This window comes from Rhododendron vialii, chromosome 10a, assembly GCF_030253575.1.
Source record: "Rhododendron vialii isolate Sample 1 chromosome 10a, ASM3025357v1".
Lineage (NCBI taxonomy): Eukaryota > Viridiplantae > Streptophyta > Magnoliopsida > Ericales > Ericaceae > Rhododendron > Rhododendron vialii.
The window spans coordinates 12,663,511-12,685,909 of NC_080566.1; the positions used below are offsets into that span (position 1 = coordinate 12,663,511).

Genomic DNA, 22,399 nt, shown 5'->3' on the forward strand with positions numbered 1-22,399 from the left:
AGACAAGATTGGATACTTGTTGGAATTGTTCTTCCACCACACCAAGATATCAAAATCCGAATTGTCCCTACGTTCACACAAATCCCCCAAGTACTTGTCTACCTCCGTGGAACAATCACTAGAATACTCCTCCTCCAAGTAAGTGTCAAATTCCATAGCTAAATTCAAGCGAGAATCACAATCCTCATTCTCCACTCTCGGCATTGGACTTGCACTAGACACATGTTGTCTAACTTCACCCTCTTTTGCATAAGAATCATACAATCGGTTCAAAACATCCTTCACTTTTTTCTCCATTTTCTCACCCTCCGCCTTCCCTTTGGATTTTGTATAGCAAAACTTCACCAACCTTAACTTAAACCGGGGATCCATTGCCACTGCCACATAAAGTAGGGGATTGAATTTCTCTTGATCCCCCCAATACCTCTCAAATTTTCTTTTCATTTCAATTGCCATTGAAGACATTTAAGGATCTCGGTTGGCGATTAATTCATCTATCTTCACTTGAACCTCATACAACTCATTAAAGAACATATTGAATGTGACAAATAGAGAAGCCGAAAATTTCTTGGTTGCATCATAAAAAGGTTTTAAGAATGTAACAAACAACCCACACTTCTTCCAATCAAGCTTGTTTGGGATAGTTGGTTATCTTGGAGTTGGGACACTAATCATATGGCTCCCACCTTGGCCCTCCAACTTCAATGAGAAATCCTCATCGCCTTCCTTTATGCCAAAAAATTTTATGAAACTACTATCTTCCTCCCCCATTCTTTGGAATGCCTTCTCAAACTTGATGGCTACTTCTAACATTAAGTAAGTGGAATTCCACCGAGTACACACATCAAGACACACAGTTTGTTTCGACTTAATTTTCTCCTTCTCCACACACTTATTAAATGTCTCCATTCTTTGTGGAGAAGATCTTACATACCTCACAACATCACGAACACAGAGAATAGACTTACTAGTATCTTTCAACCCCTCAACAACAATAAGATTCAAAATATGTGCACAACATCGCATATGTATATACTCATGCTCCAAGACAATCCTTTTCCAATCCATTGTTTTCCGTTTCAAGTACTCAATAGCCGTGGCGTTTGAACTTGCATTATCTACCGTCAAAGTAAAAATACCATCAACATTCCATTCCAGCAACAATGACTCAATTTTCTTGCCTAAGGTAACTCCCTTATGATCTTCAATTTGACAAAAGTTTAAGATTCTCTTTTGTAACTTCCAATCATCATCAATGAAGTGTGCAGTGAGACACATGTAGTTAAGATTTTGAATTGATGTCCATGTATCAATCGTGAGGCAAATCCTACGACCCTTCAAGAATTTTTTCAGTTTTCCCCTCTCATTTTTATGAATTGCACCAACCTCTCTAGTTATCGTTTGGTGAGAAACCGATGAGAACTTAGGTTGCATGACCTTACAAAATTTTCTAAACCCAATCCCCTCAACGAACCTAAAAGGTAGTACATCAATGATGACCATTTCGGCAAGAGCTCTCTTACAATCGTCAAAAGAAAAGACATGCGGCACAACGTCAACACTGCCCCCGTCTGTGGGTCGAAATGAAAGGTTTTGTTGTCCATGTTGGTCTCTATTAGGATATAGTGGGCAAGCGGGGATGTGAGCTTTCAAATTACTAACGCTGTGTTTTTTACTTTCAGTCGCGTATCGTTTATTACAATACTTACACTCAGCCCATTTGGTTACCCCCTCCTCTTTAATATCATTGAAGTGATCCCAATAAGGAGATCTATATCTTTTTCCAGGCTCTTTTTTAGGTTTAGGCACTCATGGTGGAACCTTTCTTTTGAGTCTATTGTCAGTATTTTGTCCAACTTCAACTACTGTATCATCTTGAACATCAATAACATCGGCATTCGTAGACACAGGAGGATTAGAATTACCTCCAAGTTCAACTTCTTCAACTTCTTCAACATCTACAACATCATCCTCAAGTTCCCTACCAAGCGTGAAATCAAAATTGCTTGAATCCATCACCTACAAACAAGTGTAATCAAGATCAATAAACTGCAATGCTGCCAATGCATATAGATATAGTGCTAACCAGTCGAAATAAGAGAAAAAATTAGCTTTACTGTTTTCTTTTGCTTTACCAGTCGAAAATGAAATAGAATCATAAAATTAGTTTTAGTGCTACAGGCCTACAGCCTACACCAGTTGAAAATAGAAGCACAGACTGTTTTTTTTTTTTTTTTGCTTTATGCCTTTATCAGTCGAAAAATTAGCTAGCTACACAGCCTACACCACTCGGAAAAAATCAGCCAAAAACTCACTAATCTACAGCCAAAAAGGGGGAAAAATTAAGTGCTACACTAGTCGAAAATCAAAATAGAATCAAAAACTGTTTTTTTTTTTTTGCTTTACGTTTTTATCAATCAAAAATTTATCTACACCAGTCAGAAAAAACCAGCTCATTGATGACTGATCTTATAGCCGAAAAGGGGGAAAAAAAATTAAACAAGGGGGTTTTTCGGTTTGATCGATTCAACTATTCAAGCCCTATCCATCCCAATCAAATACTTTATCAAGTATCAATTCATCAGATCAAAATCACATCAGATCAAAATATTTTTGTAAAGCCTTTCACTGTAAACATCAACCACCAGTCCACCGCCGCCGCCGCCGGACTCACTTCCAGAGACAGAGAGACTGAGAGAGAGAGAGAAGTACTAGATTTAGGTGACGATCGGCTGCAATCGGCTACGAACGAGAACGAGAGAGTGGTCCACAGAATCTGGAGATCTAGAAATTCAAAACTAAAAGTTAAAAAATTAAATCATAATGAAATCATCAAAACTATGGAGAATCGGAGATCGGAGACTGACGTGAGCAAAAGAGAGAGAGAGAGAGACAGAGAGAGACGTACCACGGTAGTGGCAGAGTTAGCCGTTGACCGTTGTCGATCGACTCGATCGGCTGTGTCGCTGCGAGATCGAGAGGAGAGCGGATGTGGAGACTGGAGAGCAGGAGAGGTTCGAGCGGAGAGGACTGGCCGGAGATTTGGTCGCCGGTCAGAGAGACTGAGAGAGTGGGGTGGGGGCCGTCCGTGGTGGGGCTGGGTGTGAGTGGGGTGGGGTGGGGTGGAAATCGGCGGAGAGTGAGAGGAGAGGAGACTGAGTGAGAAGTGAGAACCCTAAAATGAAAGAGGATTTTTTTTCTTTTATACTTTGTTAAATTCGGTCGGGTCGGGTGACCCAAAACTTAATATATGCAACCCGAAACCCGACCGAAAAACTGTCGGGTCTAACTAAGCCAACCCGAACCTGACCGACTGTCTCAGTTTAAACCGTCCAAGGTTGAATTTTCGGGTCGGGTCAGGTCGGGTGGTCGATCGGGTGGGTTTTTTGGACAGCCCTACTACTGAGTGTTGTTAGAGGACCAGAATCATATGAATGTTTATGCACAGTCAATAATATTTTGCATGACACATTCAAATCAGCATGTATTACAAGAGGACTCCTGGAAGATAACGAAGAATGGGTGCAATGTCTTGAAGAAGCTGCAATTATGAAAACTGGATACCAGTTGCGTAGGTTGTTTTGTGTTATTCTCACCCAACGTTCTCCATCGCAACCGGCTGCATTATGGGAAAAATTTGCAATGCATATTTGTGATGATCTAGCGTTTAAAATCCAAGCATTATTTTCCATTCCAAATCGAACTACAACACAAATTGAAGATTATGGTTTATATCTCTTGGATGAATTACTTCAGGAATCGGGTAAAAATTTAAAAGACTTTCCTCCCATGCCATTGCCTATTATGACTTGGAGTATAGTAGTGGGCAACAGATTGATATTGGAGCATCAACAACTCATTTCTGATGCCCAGCGTTCAGATGCGAATATCAATTTTGAAAGTCTTAATGAAGAACAACATGCCGCTTACACTGCAATCCCCACCTCGGTGTTTGAGAATAAAGGAACGACTTTCTTTCTAAATGGGGGTGCTGGAATTGGAAAGACCTTTTTGTACAATACTGTTGCCACGAAATGTCGTAGCTTTGGACACGTCGTAGTCAGCGTTGCTTCATCTGGTATCGCTTCATTATTATTGGTAGGAGGTCGCACTGCACATTCAACATTTTCCATTCCATTGGATGTATTGGAAGACTCATTTTGTTCGTTTAGCAGGATTGTTTAGAAAAACAACGTTGATTATATGGGATGAAGTCCCTATGCAACATAGATATTGTGTCGAAACAGTTGATCACACACTCCAAGACATTTGCGATAATAATAAGCCATTTGGGGGTATCACTGTTGTTCTCGGGGGAGACTTTCGACAAATTCTACCTGTCATACCAAAAGGAGTTCGCGAGCAAATTGTGGGAGCATCGTTGAGACGTTCTGTACTATAGAATTGTATGCACATTTTGACATTGAATTTGAACATGCGCTTAATTAACATGGACCTTGCGAATTCAAATTTTGCAAAATTCTTGAAAAATGTACTCCTTTTATTTTTTTAAGAAAATCAAAAGTACTTTTCATTTCGTTATTGCTTCATCGTCTTGACTATCTATATTATACTTTTAGATTGAAACCAATCCAGAAGAAATAGTAGAGCTTCCGTCAATAATACAAAAGTGCAGATCTGTTAGTGAGTTATTATTTACTGTGTATCCGCAGCTGGCCGTAGTGGGTACCGTAACACCGACCTTCCTTAATGAACGCACAATTCTTTCTACCTGAAATAATGATGTTAGTGACATCAATCTTGCAGCATTGAATGTTTTTCTAGGGGATACTACCACTTATTTTGCAGCAAACAAAATGTCCTTTGATGATGCACATGATCGTACTATCACAAATCGGTATCCTAATGAGTACTTGAACTCATTGAATCCTTCCGGTTTGCCTCCTTTTAAATTGGACTTGAAAGTTGGTTGCCCAATAATGTTATTGAGAAACATCGCTCCAAAGGCTGGGTTACGTAATGGCACTCGATTAATGATTGTCAAATGTGCAAATCGCATAATCGAAGCTCAAATTTTAACTGGAGATAAATTTGGCGATTTGGTCTTTATTCCAAGGATATCCTTGACACCTTCTTCTTCTGAAATGCCTTTTGAGATGACAATGCGTCAATTTCCAATCAGATTGGCATATGCAATGACTATTAATAAATCTCAAGGACAGTCTGTCAATTTTGTTGGAATTGATTTGCGTACTCCAGTTTTTAGTCATGGACAACTATATGTAGCGTTATCTAGATGCACATCTGGTGATCGTACAAGTGTCCTCTCCAATGATACATCCCGTACCACGACAAACATTGTGTATCCCGAGGTTTTGCTATAGTAAATGGTACAGCTTTTATTTATCCAGGTGCAAGTTTAAATTTATTCATGCACACATTTAAATATCTTGAAGACTAAAGTTAGACGAGGAGGAAAAAAAATTTTGCTATTCGATCCCATAAATTCAGTTTATTGTGTTCTTTTGTCATGATCATCCTGAATTGTTGTCCCTTTATTTATACCTTCAACACACGTGTAGCCATACTCTCCTCCATAAGCGGGCTAAACACGCGTACATTAGGTAGGCGGTTAGGTTCGAAGCGGGTTAAATTTTGTGGACTAATATCCAATTTATCGTAGTTAGTTCATGTTTCCTCATATTTCTATCTAATATTTGATATTCTTGATTCTCACTTTTCAAACTATTAACTCGAAAAACTTTGCAGGAACTGAATTTGGATCCTTCCACACACTCTTTACTCAAGGATTGTATAAGGAACTCTGATGGAAGACTCGGTTTCTACTTCACCTTCATTTTGTACCTCCATTTTATTTTTTTCCCTTCCCGTTGTACCATCTCTAGGGACACCTGATGTTTACATGATTCAATACCAAAATGTTTGCTTGCTATGGCTTATGGACAATACCCTGGTAGCTTGGATCAATACTGATTTTGGTTTATGCACATCTTATGTAAGGTTGTGATCTGAAAACTCTTTTCCTTTTTTGCTTTGTAATGTTCCTTTTTTATTTTATCAAATCTGTGCTGAGTTGCAAATGATTATCGCGGGATAATCCTATTTTTATATCAAAAAAAAAAAATCTTTGCCATTCAAGAAAAATAGGTTAATTTCTAGCAATTTGTAACTACCTAAAAATTGAAATAATGTTTTGAGCCACTATCAAGATTCAAAAGATAATTTCAATTCCAACCAGGGTGCATGGTGCCGTAGGCACGGGGAATCACTATTTTCATGCAACATGGATTAGTGCTTCAATATGGTTTATTCAGCTGATTCGATACAAACATAATTGATTTCTCTTATGAAACGGTCCTTAATGACACCATTCGATGGTTTTAAGAATTAATCAACGGTTATGCTTAATTATCATCTTAAAATCTATTATTTGCTAACCAAACGTGGTCGTTTCCAATCTAAACGATGTTGTATAATACTAAAATAACGTTATCATTAAACCCTTGATCTTCTGTGTCTCAGGCTTAATTACTATGTGTTTTGATTGGACCTTACACTATTTGGTGCCACATGTAATTTTCTTATTGGGTGGCATATTTTAGGATGTAAACAGCACGCAAACCCAGAATCTTGATCGATGAAGTCTTAAGGGGAGGAGTTGGCTGCAATGGACGAACGATTGAAGCAAGGAGAAGAGCATACCCCAAACTGTAAGCTCACAATTCCAGTTGTTGGACAAGTTGAGGAACCTAATCGTGTCAGATTCAACAGTACAGAGGGGAGAAAGTCAGTGAGATTGTTGGCGGTGAGGGTGAAGTTCATGAGCTTGTCCAGGCAACCGATGTCGAGTGGGATGATGCTGTGTAGAAGGGTGACGAAGACGTTGAGGGAGATGGCTCGTGAGTTGGCGTCGCATGTGATGTCGAAGAAGGAGTAGTGGCCAGTGGGAGGGAGGAGAAGATTGGGGCGAGTGGACCTAGTCGGTGAGTCCGGACCCGTTTGGTCCGATCATTGAAGACTTGAGCTTCAAGAGGGTTTCAAGGTCTGAATAGGCATGGGAGTAGAGTGGGGGGAGGATGATAATGGAGAGGAATTGGAGGAGAAGATGATGACACAGAGGAGATGCTATCATATATATATTTTTTTTTTTGGGTTTTTTGGTTTGTTTTTGGAAATGGGACACATAACATGGGATTACGGAGGGATCAAATAAGTAGTAGGCATTGTGAGGAATCGAAGAAGGGATGGAGAGACCTCACTCGTGGTGGTCGTGGTGCTCTCTATTTTTTTGTTTGAAGAGGGAGGATGGAGTGTATGTATGTATGTGTGTGTGTGTATATAACCCAAAATGGATAGGAGTGAGGGGAAAGACATTTCTGCACTTGGATTGCTGGTGGACTTAGTTTTTCCGTTAGAAAGTTAACAGACGTTAGCAAGGAGAACAACATAGATTGCAATTGAATAGTTGGAAGACTAAGTAAACGTTTTTGATATTTGGAGGACTAAGTAGAAAGATGGTGAATAGTTGAAGGGATATAAACGAAAAAAACTCTATCTCATAAACACCTGAACTATTTGATTTTTTTTTAGAAAAACCTGAAGTTAACCGCCGTTATGAAATTGGGCACCTGAGTCCTATTTACGTCCAAAAAGCCTATAGGGACCGACGAGTCCGGGACCGAAATCATATTGACGGCCGCACCAGGCCGTCTTTGGCCACCGAACGGTCGATCCGAGCCGTCCAAAAATTCTAAAAAAAAAAAAAACGAGGGGGCTAATGTGGGAATCAACGGCATCCGATGTGTGTAGGGTTCTTAATCCAAACACCCTATTTTTCGTGTATATATGAAAAAATGGGGTGTTTGGATTGAGCACCTACGTATGTCGGATGCCGTTGATTCCCGCGTAAGCCCACTCGGTTTTTTTTTTTTTAATTTTTGGACAGCTTGGATCAGCCCTCCGGTGGCCGGAGACGGCCGAGCGCGGCCGTCGGTATGATTTCGGTGCCGTACCCGTCGGTCCCTATAGCAGCACTCATTTACGTCTATTTGGTGAAGAAAAATGCACACCTGGCCCATTTTTAAGCTGAAATTGGGCAACGAACCGTACAGTTGCCATCTCTAAATGTAACGGCCCAATACTAGAAGAAATTATTTTATGCTTCAGGAATCGCTCCAATCCTTGGCCATACCGCTAAAGGAAACCGAGACTGGAGACGACAACCAGAAGGCCAATGTAGGATTGTAACTACCTCGGTGGCCCGTATGTGGTCGATAGTTTCGACATCTGACTTTTGGTAATATTTCCATTTTCTCGTTTCTTTTCTCTCTGTTTTTTCTCTTCTGAAAATGTAACAAATTATAATGATTCCTAATAGATTCTATTTTATGATCATTGAGATTGTACATTATCAGGAATTTTCTGTGATTGGTGTTGAAGTGCTTTGAATTGCTCTAATTCTAGTGAATTGAATAGGACTGCATGGGGACACGAAAAAAACATCGGCCACCGGAAATTTCTGGCTGGTTCCAAATTTTATATAAGTTTCATGCAAATCTTTTTTTAAAGTGCTATCCTATTCATACTCTTTTTAAAGATGCTTTTATTATTTTGCACCTATCACTTTTCATATCTCAAGAATTCACATCCTTTTGCAGAATTCACACCCCTATGCAAGAATTCACACTCCCTCGAATTCACTTCCCTCTGCAGGATTCACACCCATTTGCAGAATTTACACCCTCATAATTCACACCTCTTTGCACTTTCACATGCTCAGAATTCACATCTTTGAAAAAAAGACAATTCACACATATTTGCAGAATTCACATACACAATTCACACATATTTACAAAATTCACAACCCAAAATCCAGAATTCTCACTCGATCTGCACAATTCACAACTCTCAAATTACACAATTCACACATCTGACTCCAGAATCACGCCACTCATCGTTTTCCCATTCAGTAAAGCATCTTGAAGAATGAATAAAAAGATGAGAAAATGATAAAATGATAAAATTTCGAGAGAGAGAGAGAGAGAGAGAGAGAGAGAGAGAGAGAGAGAGAGAGAGAGAGAGAGAGAGAGAGAGAGAGAGAGAGAGAGAGAGAGTTAAGGAGAGAGCTTCTTTTTATTTTAGATAACTAAATTCTTTCACTATAGATTTATACATACTATATATACATTTGTATACGAAATTAAGTAATTATACTTGTGGATACATATGATTCAAAATACCATATTCAACCCAATTCCAACCATAAATCTCTCAAAATCCCACAACAAAATCAAGCCAAAATGCAGAAAGATTTTTTTAAAAACGTACCAACGAAGATGATGCATATGTAGAGATGTAATAGAAGAATTTAGGTGATTTGCAAACGTCAGTTCTTACATGTTTTTGGTATTTTTATTTTTATTTGCATATATATCACAACAAAGGGAGATGAAAACACTTGCATATTTTAATTCTCATTAGCCTTGAGTGCTTCTTCCATCACAACAAACAGAAGGAAAATATTGCACATTTTTGGCGCTTGGCTTTTTCCGCATCTTTGTTGGTTATGAGAGAAAACAATATTTCACTGCTTGGTTGGAAGCTCGGTCTCTGTTTGGCTTGGAGTCCGGAGCAAATACTTCTGTGTATCATAAATTTTGTCGCATTTGATCGTCAGAATCTCTTCAAAAAGAAGGTGGCATCTTTTCACCGCGTCCTGTGCATACAAATCCAAAAGTACGATTTCCGTCATTAATTTTTTCAAACATATTTTTCCTTCCTTTCTGTTTTTCTTTAATTAATTCTTCAACAGGTCCAACATTATAGAACAAGCTACCGATAGAGACTTACTTCGCTCACTCTCTCATGGACTATGACAATATTCGGATCACTGGAATTCCGACCAATTGCGCATAGCACAGCTGCTGCTGCAATTGCCGATGGTCTATGATCCTGGAAATCAATCACTACCATATAGACAAACAAGATGCAATGGTATAGTAAGCAGAATTTGAAGGGCGAAACAAACAATATAATCTGCATGGAAACAATTGGCTTGAGTCCGTGCAAAGCAATGAGTGGTCGGTAGTATGGGTCCACCCTAGCATAGAGTTTCAAGCCAATTGTTAGGTTAAATAACACTAGTTGAAGATTTTTTTACCTTGACATGTTCTGAGAATAAGATCCGAGACCGCTGCAGAAACGCAGCAGAGTTGATCGACATGTGCATCAGGACGCTGAACCTTTCGAATGAAATAATCCACAAAATCAAATGGGGTGACGATGCGCAACCGCCACGTTAGATTAGCCATGACCAAGAGCTCCATTCTCTGAACTGTTTTAGGCTTGAACATGAATTCCGGTTGTTCCAATACTTGTAAGTCTGCTAGAGGGACCCTTGTTTCCTCCATTAATTTGGCTGCCAGAGACAAGCAGGCCACAGATAGCAGCTGCCACTGCCATCGTTTTCCCTCCTGCGAGGAAACCTTGTTTGTTAATCCATTCAAGTGGTAGTAAATGTTTTGAAAACCGGATCGGTAAACGAACCGGAGAAGGGATCGGGCGGATGGATCACCGGTTCAACCGCGGTTAAACCGGAATTGAACCGTCACGCCATATGTGTACATAAAAATACACATAACTATTAAATATGCGCATAACTATTCATCATTCTAATTTATTTTTCACGTTGTAGTTTTCAAAATGTAATTTTATAACATTGTTCAATGTTGTACAATGTAGTTGCCATGTGTCATGGCCATTTGCAATTTTGCAGCCCTCTGAAGAAGGGAAAGAGTAGAAGTGCTAGATGTTTTAGTCCCACGTCGGTGGGTGAAAAGTTAGAAGTGAGGATAATCACTATACCCTAGTGGGTAGAGTGTCCTTCATCCCTAGGTGAGATTCGGTTTTGAGTCTTGCCAGTGGCAAGGGGGTGTGAGGGTAAACATTTATGTCCACTTATACTTAGATGGTGCTGTGGTGACAGTCTATCCTCTTAGACAGTAGCTATGGCTCGAACCGGATATTCCACAGCGGGTAGGGAGCTCCTATGGTCATGCCCAAAGGGGTTGCTACGCTGGTCGCCCTATCCACCCTTTTTTCTTATTAAAAAAAGAGAGGATAATCACTATAAAAACTCACCTAGGCCTGAGATATATGTACGCACTTTCCATGTTTTGCTAAGAGCATTCCCATTGTAATAAGTAAATGGGTGTGGATAAGCAAATTTAATAACAATGTTCATAAAACACCTCACATTGTAATAAGCAAAATTACAAGTTTTTTAGCAAATAACCAAATTCCACCGATTCTATAACCAAACTTAACAACTTTTACCAATAACCAAAATTCAATAATCAAACTCAAAACTCAATAACTAAAAAACACCCCACATTAGAATGTCTCATCGAGACGAATAATTTAGTGTGGTCGGATGCGTGATTGGAACTTGTTTGCGATTGGACAAATGTTCATTATGTATTGTGGAGTTTTTTTTTGTTAGAGATGCAAAAATAACCAATATGGAGGTAGATGTTAAGTTTGATTATGAACTAAATGGATAATCAAATGTTAGCGTAACACATTTTGGTTATTGATTTTGATTATTACCATTGCGGATGCTCTAAGAGGTTGCTAAGTTTGATTATTATGAGCACTTTTTTGAGCAAATATTATTAACTTTAATAATCTTTTGATTTTGATTATTACATTGTATGCGGATGCTCTTACAAGTCGCCTGCATTGTTTCGCTTTATATCCCCCTATCTGTATAAGGTTCGTATACTTGAGCCTAATCTTTTGCATTACTAAATGAGGCTGAGTTTGGAATTACCGGCAGAGTACGTGAGCATATGAAGCAGTCCAGATAGTTTACGGAGAGGTATGCCGTTTCTTGTCTCAAATTATGGTACGCGTGCACCTGAAAACGGAACCATATTATGAAACATGTAGAAACTCATATTGGTTTGCCCCCATCAAATATACTCTCAGCTAGCCCCTTTCAAATATACATTTGGGAGTGCATTGTGACAAGGGGATAAGGATTTTTTTTGGGAACAGAGAATCCATACCAATTGTATCTAACTCAGACAGTAAGTATAAAAATATACCTTCAGCATCCAGTTGATGGCATTGCACCTTGCGGTGACAACCTCATCAGAGTCTAGTAATCCCCGGAGAAACTCATGTCCCTGCATTTGGTCATTTTCGGAATCAAACATGTGGGCAATGTAGTTCTCTTCATTGATTGGGAAATCGAGAGCTGCTCGCAGAATGCAGTGGCAATTTATTCTTATATCCGAGGAGACCACCTCGCTAGCAGACTCACCGCAATACAAGTTAAGAGCAATGTGATCAGGGGATACCGACATTGTGGATGCTGGAACCTATCAGATACCAATTATCATCTTGTATGGATTCTCGGAGGAACTATTCATAGGTTTTGTTGTTCATGTGACCACAGAATTATTGCTGTTACTGTTTCCATTCTGATGGTAAGGAACACATTGGGTCCCCTAAATTTGTTTTCTGAGGCTGTGTGGCTAGACATGGGTGGGATGATTATGGAGACTCGGCATGAAGCTTCCGCCGGAGAACATCCAAATTCGATGGGGACAATTGGGTTTTCCCCAAGTGTTTGTTTTTGGTTTTTTAACTTCAGCAGGGCAGTTACTGGACTTATAGTCTTCCATGATGTAGTACTTCCTGTGATTGTACTTTCCACATCCATGAAAATTCTAACACGCTGAATCGATTATTACTTCAAGAATTGAAGTGGGAAACAACCTTGTCAAGAAAGTCTTGCCTAGCTTGTTGTTCCCTTGTTTGTGTCAAATTTGGAAGTCGCAATGCCATCATTCCTGTTTCACATTGTGAAGGTACTTCTTTGATATTTTTTCGCATTATTGATTGGGACAATAATGGTAGCCGTGTTACCTGGGTTTAGGGGCGGTTCCAATATTTGAGTTATTGCTGACATGTGGAGAAGGATTTTACTAAGAGAGAAACTTATTCACGGCTCCGCGCAATCTCGGCAGTCCAAAAGTGTTTTGGACGATCCAGATTAAAAACAATCTATTAACGGTTAATGTTCTGTTACCGTTAATAGATTGTTTTTAATCCGGATCGTCCAAAACACGTTTGAACGGTCAAGATTGAGCACTGTATACCTTATTCATGACTTCTCCGTGAATAAGATTTTCTCTTATGCAAACCCATCTATTACCATTAATAGATTATTTTTAATTCGGATCATATAAATCTTATTCAAGGCTCTTTTGTGAATTAGATTTTCTCTTCTGCAAACCCATTTTATGGAGTTTGTTTGTACAGTTGTACTTGGGATGATAGAAAACCCAGGGATGTTTGTCAACTGGAGGATCATTTACTGTAGGAGGTACTCAGGTAGTGGGTTCCCTCAGACCATAGGGTTGGGGAAAATGAAGGTTAGGGTCTTGGTTTATAGATTGATCAAGAAAACCAAAGGGAGTAGTGTGTGTGGAGGCAAGTACACTACAGAAACTAGTAATTCTTCTACATTACATATAACTCTGTCCAGGTCAACTTAAGCGTAGATCGACTAATCCTGGAATCCAATCCTACTGTCTACTTGCGGGAGGGGGAACTGTCCCCAATGACTATCCGATCTCGCCCATATGGATGTTAATTAGGCCCCAGGCCTGTCAATACCTTCCTAAGAGCATGTACACCAATAATTGTGTATTTTAGCTACTCAACAGTCCATTTTTTTCATTTTACCTACTCAAATTTCTCTCAACTCTACACCAATAATCTCTATTACCATCTCCATCCTTATAAAATACTATAAAACTTTACTATTCATCCAGTACTAGAGTTCCATTGGGGAGAGGGAGAGAGAGGAAGAGAGAGAAACAATTATTGTTTAATGGGATAACTCATGGATAGTTCTAAGGAATTAATACCGAGCCAAACCACCGAGAGCTGTTTTACCTTTGTGTTTTGCTACTCTGGTGCAAAGCACTTCTCTTATTTTGACAAGCTAAAATAGATAAAAAGCTTTTTTACCTTGACTGGTAAACTTGCTCTAACAAAACTCCTTGTTTCTATGGAAAAAATAAACTGTCCACTTGTGAGAATCTCAATTGAAGCTAAAGCAAAGCTATAAACTGGCTTTAAAAAATTTGATAGCACCTGAGAGTTATTCTTCATTATGTACACAAATAAAACAGGATCTGAATAGTTCATACTCAATCTAAAATGTCAGCTGTCTTCCAAAAAAAAACTATAATACTAGTTACACAGCCAATTCATAAAAATTCAAATGTTTCCGAGAAAATGACGTGCCTCTTTTACATCCATTTTTTTTAGGGTTAAAACTAAAAAGAATAATATTTTTTATTGACAGCCGATATGGCAATATAATATGGGCACCGATATGGCAACTGTTACACTCTTATTTGGCGTTTGGTTGCATTTTCACGTCTGGATATTACAATTTGGATTAAAAATTTGGCCATTGCCACCTGTCATAAATAGTCCCCTTATCCATATTTGATTTTCCGCTACTTAACTAATTATATATAATTGATCTCGTCTATATAATGATTTATCATTTTACATATCTCCTTCGATTGTAGTATTATTCGATCGTACCCTTACAAAATTTATCGACTAACAAACCTGCCGTAGCATTATTACTTCTGAATTTTCTGATTAAACGCATGAAACCGATTCTCCTTTAGGGTTGGGGGTTTTGACAGACTTTGTGTGGTGTTGAGAAATAAGCAGCATGTACGTTCTTATCCACTGCAAGCACTACAGCAAACTTTTCTACTACTATATATGTTACTCTCATTAGTCTACAGAAAAGTAGGGAGGGATGTACTCTTCTTCGACGTGACTGAATGAGTCTTTATCTGGTAGAGAACCAGACGAAAGGGGCCTAGCTGAGACCTTGGCAACGGGGGGAGGCCGCAAGAGGGAAATTTGTAAGCGCGCCTCGAGACGGGGTTGATTCATAACTTAAATTCAGATCCACGTAGCGCGTAGTGGCAAGAAGTTGATGTGACCTTACCAAAAAAAAATAAAGTTGATGAGTTAAGTTTATCAGAGAGTGTTCCATTTTTTCAAAAAGTTAGTTTTTGAAAAGGAAGGTAGATTTCAAATCCAAAAATTATGTATTTACGCAAATAATTTTTCTACCAATATAGATCTTATTTGATAGATTTCATTGAAATCTTTTATACGGTAAAAAAAATCAAAAAATTATTTTTCATTTTTATTATATTTAAGTTTAAAAATTGAAGAAAAAAAACTTTTATTAAATAAAGGGTTAGTGGAACACTCTCAGGCACAAATGTCTCGATACGCCGCCCAATTAAGAAAGTTGGACTTATGTTCTCCTGGTCATCAAACCACTAGGGAGTAACAGACCCCATGCCACAAATTCAAATAGCTGATTGGGTATTCCTTTTTCCTTTTCGAAGTACTGCCAAATAAAATAACAATAATTTTACAATCACACATAAATACTTACACTCATAAAGGGGTGGAGCCTAGCATTGTTTATATCTTCTAATATGAATCTCTAAAAATATGCAATATAGATCTTGTTTGATAGTACTCGATTAGGTCTATAATACAAAGTTTTTGAAATTATAAAAAACATTATAGACTGTGAGATATAAGCGTTTAAAGATTGACACGTACAACGAAAATGGGACGGATGAAGTATTATTTAGGGGTGGTGGTAATGCCAAAACTATTATTATTGGTATCAAAACTTCAATGCATAAAAGTCTTATACATTGCACATGATACAAGCCTTTTGTGCATTAGAATTTTGGCACTAACAAAAACAGTTTTGGCATTATTAGATGTATATCTTTAGCATTTTAGCCCCTGCAAAACAATACTCTTGTGTTTAGCCCCTTGAAAATCTCAATAACTTTTTTATCTCTGAGCATTGAGTCCTTCTCTTGTCAAAATTCCCGTGGTTGCCAATTGGCGCCAAATAGGAGCGAGAAAATACGGTTTCAAAGTTTGAACTCAAAAATATTGTAACAGCCGTCCCAAGGGTCATGAGATAGTTCGTCGTTTAACTTTAAGACTTTAGAAATAAATGAGGTGCGTGCAAGTCCATTATTTACTCTTTTATTTTACTTTAGCTCATAGCTTTAAGTAATTGTTGTTGTTGTCCTTATTTTGTTTAAAAGGATTGTAATTAAACCTCGTTAAAACCAATTTTACTACCCAGTTGTTTCATAGCTCGAAAAATATTAAAGCGGTTACTTCATTTTTTTTTTTTTTTAAAATGGAGGGGGTGGGCTATATCTCTGGAGGGAGAGCAGAGCTATATAGTTTGACAAAGCTCAGACATTCGGTCATAAAAAAAAAATACTGGAGTATATTATTATAAGAGCCATGCAAAACATGGGAAAAGATCGAGCGGTCCAGACTCCAATTAGGTTAATTTTCACTGAACCAAAGAAAGAAAACGAATTTTCCCATTTAAGAAAAATAGAACTACGGATTGAGAAAAGAAAAGAAAAATAGAAGTATACAAAGACTCGTCAGTTAGGCACAAAACGAAAGTATAATTCAACTTTGGAAAGCAATCGCACTTTAATTATTTCCACATTGGGGAAGAAAATTGCTCTACACGATAAGGAAGAGCACGAGTTTGGTGGAAAATCACTATTGACCAAATTCTTAGATGGCCCGAAAATCACATTTCACCAAATTCTTATAGATAGGGCCAAAAACCACGTTTGACCATATTCGTAGATGGCCAAAAAAATCACGTTTTTGGTATAAACATTATTGGTTATTAAAAAGTTGACCACTAATAATTGTAGCACTATGATCCAGATCCTCTCTTTTTTCTTTTTTTCCTTTTTGTTGTTGTGATCCAGCTTCTCTGCAATCCTTAAGAAGGAGAAATTATTCGATGCCCCAAGGGCAATGACAGGTGTTGCCTCCCACCTTTGTTTTTTTTTTTTTTATCCGCAGGTGTCTCCCACTTAAATATCTACTCACACGCGTTTTCTTCTCCCCTGTCCCACTAGACACGGCCTTTTCTCTAAAATTAAGTGTTTCAAATTTCAATCCGTTTAAATAGGTGAGAAGATTTTATTTTTTTATCATTTAATTCTAAAGGGTCATAATTAAATTTTGACTATAGGGCTCTCATTGATTAACCCTAAGAAAGTCGTAGAATCAAATATCTTTTAGGACTAACTAACGAGAGCCCTAGAGTCAAAATTTAATTATGACCCTTTAGAATTAAATGATCAGATAAATAAAATCTTCTCACCCATTCAAACGGATTGAAATTTGGAACACTTAATTTTTCAACATTCAGTTTATATATTAAAAAATATGGTTAAAAAAATAAGTGCTTCAAATTTCAATCCGTTTGAATGGGTGAGAAGATTTTATTTATCTGATCATTTAATTATAAAGGGTCATAATTAAATTTTGACTCTATAGCTCTCGTTGGTTAGTCCTAAGAGATATTTGATTCTACGACTTTCTTAGGGTTAATCAACAAGAGCCCTATAGTCAAAATTTAATTATGACCCTTTATAATTAAATGATCAGATAAATAAAATCTTCTCACCCATTCAAACGGATTGAAATTTGAAGCACTTAATTTTTTAACCATATTTTTTAATATATATAAACTGAAGGTTGAAAAATTAAGTGTTCCAAATTTCAATCCGTTTGAATGGGTGAGAAGATTTTATTTATCTGATCATTTAATTATAAAGGGTCATAATTAAATTTTGACTCTAGGGCTCTCGTTGGTTAGTCCTAAGAGATATTTGATTCTACGACTTTCTTAGGGTTAATCAAGGAGAACCCTATAGTCAAAATTTAATTATGACCCTTTATAATTAAATGATAAAAAAATAAAATCTTCTCACCCATTTAAACGGATTGAAATTTGAAACACTTAATTTTAGAGAAAAGACTGTGTCTAGTGGGACAGGAAAAAAGAAAACGCATGTCAATAAATATTTAAGTGGGAGACACCTGCGGATAAAAAAAAAAACAAAGGTGGGAGGCAACGGCAACACCTGTCATTGCCCTTGGGGCAACGAATAATTTCTCCTTAAGAAGAGACTAGATTGTCCAATTGGGACTTTTTTTGGACTCTTTCTTACCCATTTTAATGAAGGAACCACTCACTTTTTTGGACCTCAAACAGATTAATATGTGTTCCTCAAACATATCAATCGGTATTCGATATAAAAAGATTGTCTGTATAGTTAATGTTTCAACAAGTTTTAAAGTATGAGTGATTCTGATTATAAAAACGAACTGGGATAAAGCTCACAAAAGCCCAGCAGAACCTCTGGTGAGTAGAGAGGATCCTATCCTTAAAGTTAGGTTTATGGACTTTTAAACACATCATGTGAGAAAGCTTTATGACAGTAGAAAAAAAAAATTCTAATTTAGTTGGGAAGGATTTTTTTTTCATTGTTTTGGATACATCTGAATTAACCATTAATTTAATTATCAAGACAGACAACTCGAATCACGCGTCATTACACTCCTGTAGTACTGCACCCTTGCACTACAGGGACCCGGCCAAGTCCTCTCGAGCCGTCTTTCATTGGTGGAGAATTGAACTTAGAAACAATTTGGATAAATTTCCAGGTCTTTAATTGTCATCCAAACACCAATTAACTCACTCCATTTATGTGTCAACATGAAAGAGATATATCGAGAATGTGAATCCCATTTTCTTCTTCTAATAAATCTTCTTTTTCATGCACATGGATGAGGACAGATGACGCCTTGATTCCATTCACCGCATGAATTTTCAAAGTACTATTAATTAGCCCACTAATAATTAGATTAATCTTGTATTGGAGCCGGCCTAGAAAATATTCTGTAAATGTTGGGTCACCAATCCACTAAACTTGGTTCGCCAAAAACACATGTTATGTAACACCATGAAAGAGCAACACATGTACATATATACCTTTTAAAATTAATTACTACTAGGAGATAAACCACACTAGCTAGCAATAGCATGCATGGTGGATTACCCAACTACTGGCATGCATAAAGCACTTCTCAGCAACAGTTTTTTTTTTTTTTTATCGGCAAATTTTTTAATTAGAAACGGGGAGAGGGAATCCAACTGAAAGTTGGATAATAAACCAAATGAGTAGAAGCACAAATGCCTGAGGTCTAACACGAGAGCCCTAAAAATAAACAAGCAAGCACAGCCCAAAATCCAAATATACATATAAGCCCAAATAAAAAGAAACGGGCCCAAAAAGGACCTGCCTGGCAAATCCAACACACAAGCCTAACTACACTTCCTAACCACCGCCGCACAAAACACTGGAGACATCACCGCCCGGACCAGCACTACCAAAGTAACTACCAAAGTCAATAAGTTGTAGTGCAAAATTTTTAGCGGAAATGGGGGTCTAAGGATAAGGGGTTATGATCAATAATATAAGATGGCGGGACCAAACAACGCTCTCTTGTGAACTCAAGGGTTGGGCCAAGTAAATATGAAATAGCAATTAAAAGGCTTGTCCCAAAAAGACGCAAGGTTTTTTTTTTTTGAAGATGTCAATATATTCCATAGCTCAAGATAAGTCATTACATAGAATAGAATTTAGACCGGGCGAAATACAACCCGAAAAGAGTAACAAATCTTTACTACGACATTTTGATGCAATCCAATGAGCTGCTCTGTTTTGAACCCTTCTGCACCAATTGAAAGACCAATTCCTTGCTTTTGCCCATTCTTTGATGTCTTTGACCATTGCTTCTACTTCCAAGGGACACCGAGCTTCAGTTTCATTAATGTAGGCAATGAGGGATTTGCAATCAAATTCAAAAAGAGGCGAGTTCAAATCTAATGAAAGCCAAAGATTTCAAATATTGGAGTTGGTGAAAGTTTCTCTAGTCATTAACTTTAAGACCACCTAAATTAGATGAAGTGCACGTGAGCAGGCCCAAACATTTGTTTATTAAAAAAAAAAAAGAATTCTCTCTTGTAATCTCTCGTGTGACTGAAATTAAAAATTATCAAAGTTTTATTTGATGATCTGAACGATTAACACAAAGTTTAAATTATTTATGCAAAAATTCAGGATTTTCAAATACCGATGAAGGCTTGATCGAAGCATATTAATGTTATGAATAATTTAAAAAATACCAACCAATGCTTTTAAGATAAAAAAAAAATTCTCGTTCGTTGAAGTATGTATAGATCGATGTTCGAGCTTCTTTAATTTGTTGTATGAAAGAAGATATCCACATCCGAACGTACAAAATTAAGTGGCTTTCATTGATCAATAGAACTATAAAAGGATTTCAATATGAGTGGGAACATCTCCAACTCATATTCCATAACTCCAAATTTTTCTCCATTCCTCCATTTTGGAGGAATTATGCATTCAAACCCATCCTCTATACTTACCTCCATTTTGGAGGATTGATTTTCATCCTCCATATTTGGAGTACCAAAAATTTATGAAGGATCTCCTCCATTTTACTATTCATCCTTTTCATATCTCATTTTAATCATCAAATTGGTTTTGGTACATTTATCTTTTGTAAAATTGATACTAATTAAAAGATATTTACATTATATATAAAATACGACCAATTTTGAGTATTTATTTATAAAAATATGATAACTTGAATTTTGGAGGGAAAATGATGAAATTTGAGATTTAGAGTGAGTTTTTTAACGCATAGAGGAAGAAATAGAGTATTTATGTTGGAGTTGTTATGAATAGTAAAATCCTCTAAGTTTGCTTTTTGATTATTAAATAATATTTTGGTCTTTTAGAATGAATATTTGGAGGATGTTGGATTGGAAATGCTCTGAGTGGTCATATATTAAAGATCTTTGCAACAGAGGATCTTCATCCTTAGGATTAAGAACTAATATGGAGTTGATTTTCGCACTCCCCTTAGGAATGCGGTTAACAATTTGGGGAGTGCGAAAATCGCTTCCCTTTGATTATTGGGAGGCCTGGAGCTTTGCTATCAATTTTTATAAGGTCACTTCATGCGAAACTATGCTTTGCTTTGGACTTCGGATTGGTGCTGTGTGCCATGCTACGCACCTCCAAGCCGTCGGATCGTATATCCGACGGCTCAGATGTCATCTTAGCAACCAACGATTGAGAGCCGTTCATTGTCGAGATGAAATCTGAGCCTTTAGATGCACGATCCGACAGCTCGCAGATGCGCTGTACAATGCTGCACACACTACCATCCCCCAATTGCTTTGATTTTAACTCCCACTGGTCTCGTAGTTAAGACTTGGGATTTCGTAATTTTTTTTTTTTTTTTTAAGAATTTCAGGTTTGAAACAGTTGCTATAAATTGAATTCAACCCTTTTGAGATTAATTCATAAAAAATTTTGTTTCGATTTTAATTGAGAACAAAAAAATTAATCAATGAGCGCAAAAACTGACTTCGATAGCTGGTTTGAGTATAAAAAAACTGATGCTTTGATTTTACAGTAGCGCTAATGGTACAGCAAAATGTTGTACAGCAGCGTATATAGATGGATTTTGCGTCCGTCTCGAATCCCGCAAAGATAATCGAAGCCGCTCATTTTGTTCAAAACATATTGTTTATGGTCCTTATAAAAAATCATCTCAATCCGATATCGGTAAAGGCATTTACGAATCATCCAATTTTGCTTCAAAAAATCACCTAAATTTTGAAGCAAAGTTGGATGATTTTTTACAAAGACCGTAAACAATATGTTTTGAACAAAATGAACAGCTCCGATCATCTTTGTGAGATCTGAGACAGACGCAAAACCCATTTGTACACGCTGCTGTACAACATTTTGCTGTACCGCAATCTTTACTGTTTTTTTACTCCGCGGGTCTCCTCCTAGGCGATTGATGTCATCGTGTAAAGATTGACGAGTGTTTGTGCACCCAACTGCATTTTGACCACAGATTGACGACCTACTATTTTTTTAATTTTTTTTTATCCAGACGACCTACTATCAGTTGGAGTTGAATTCAACACTAATCAAAACATAGGCCCCACACCAACCACAACCCCCGCTTACCATCTCTCTCTCTCTCTTCATCACACACTCTCTCTCTCTCCAAACGCAAAGTCACAAACCACTACCTGCCTCTCTCAGGCAGATCCAATACTTCACGTCTCCGCTGTAACAGTAAATGCGTCCACTTTATTTATGACACACGTTTTCTTCTTGTTTTTAACTAGAACTCAGCTTTTCGATCAGTTTACGTGCACGTCAATTAATTATTAATTCTGAAAGGTAATTCCATCATTTAGTTGCGAGAATTCCCATTAAACCTAGAACAATTCTGTAATGATTCCAAAAGAATTGATAGCACTAAAGAGATTTCGAACCTAAAATCTTCAAAAATAGCAAATGCCTGAGTCCCAGTTGACTACTAG

The 22,399-nt window shown here is 37.5% G+C and overlaps 2 protein-coding genes across 2 annotated transcripts; both read right to left on the reverse strand.

Moving 5' to 3' along the window:
- Positions 1-615: 615 nt before the first annotated feature.
- On the reverse strand, positions 616-3,625 carry LOC131302895 (uncharacterized). Its single transcript, XM_058329688.1, has 4 exons — positions 3,597-3,625; positions 2,909-3,155; positions 1,926-2,019; positions 616-1,118 (listed from the first exon to the last, which is right to left on the reverse strand). The coding sequence occupies exons 1-4, from the start codon at positions 3,623-3,625 to the stop codon at positions 649-651; spliced, it is 840 nt and encodes a 279-aa protein (XP_058185671.1). The 3' UTR covers positions 616-648.
- Positions 3,626-9,318: 5,693 nt separating this feature from the next.
- LOC131303513 (cyclin-D4-1-like) lies at positions 9,319-12,521 on the reverse strand. The gene is made up of 5 exons (XM_058330402.1): positions 12,090-12,521; positions 11,813-11,899; positions 10,142-10,454; positions 9,832-9,947; positions 9,319-9,697 (listed from the first exon to the last, which is right to left on the reverse strand). Exons 1-5 carry the CDS (start codon positions 12,348-12,350, stop codon positions 9,566-9,568), a joined length of 909 nt encoding a protein of 302 aa, XP_058186385.1. The 5' UTR covers positions 12,351-12,521; the 3' UTR covers positions 9,319-9,565.
- Positions 12,522-22,399: the final 9,878 nt, after the last annotated feature.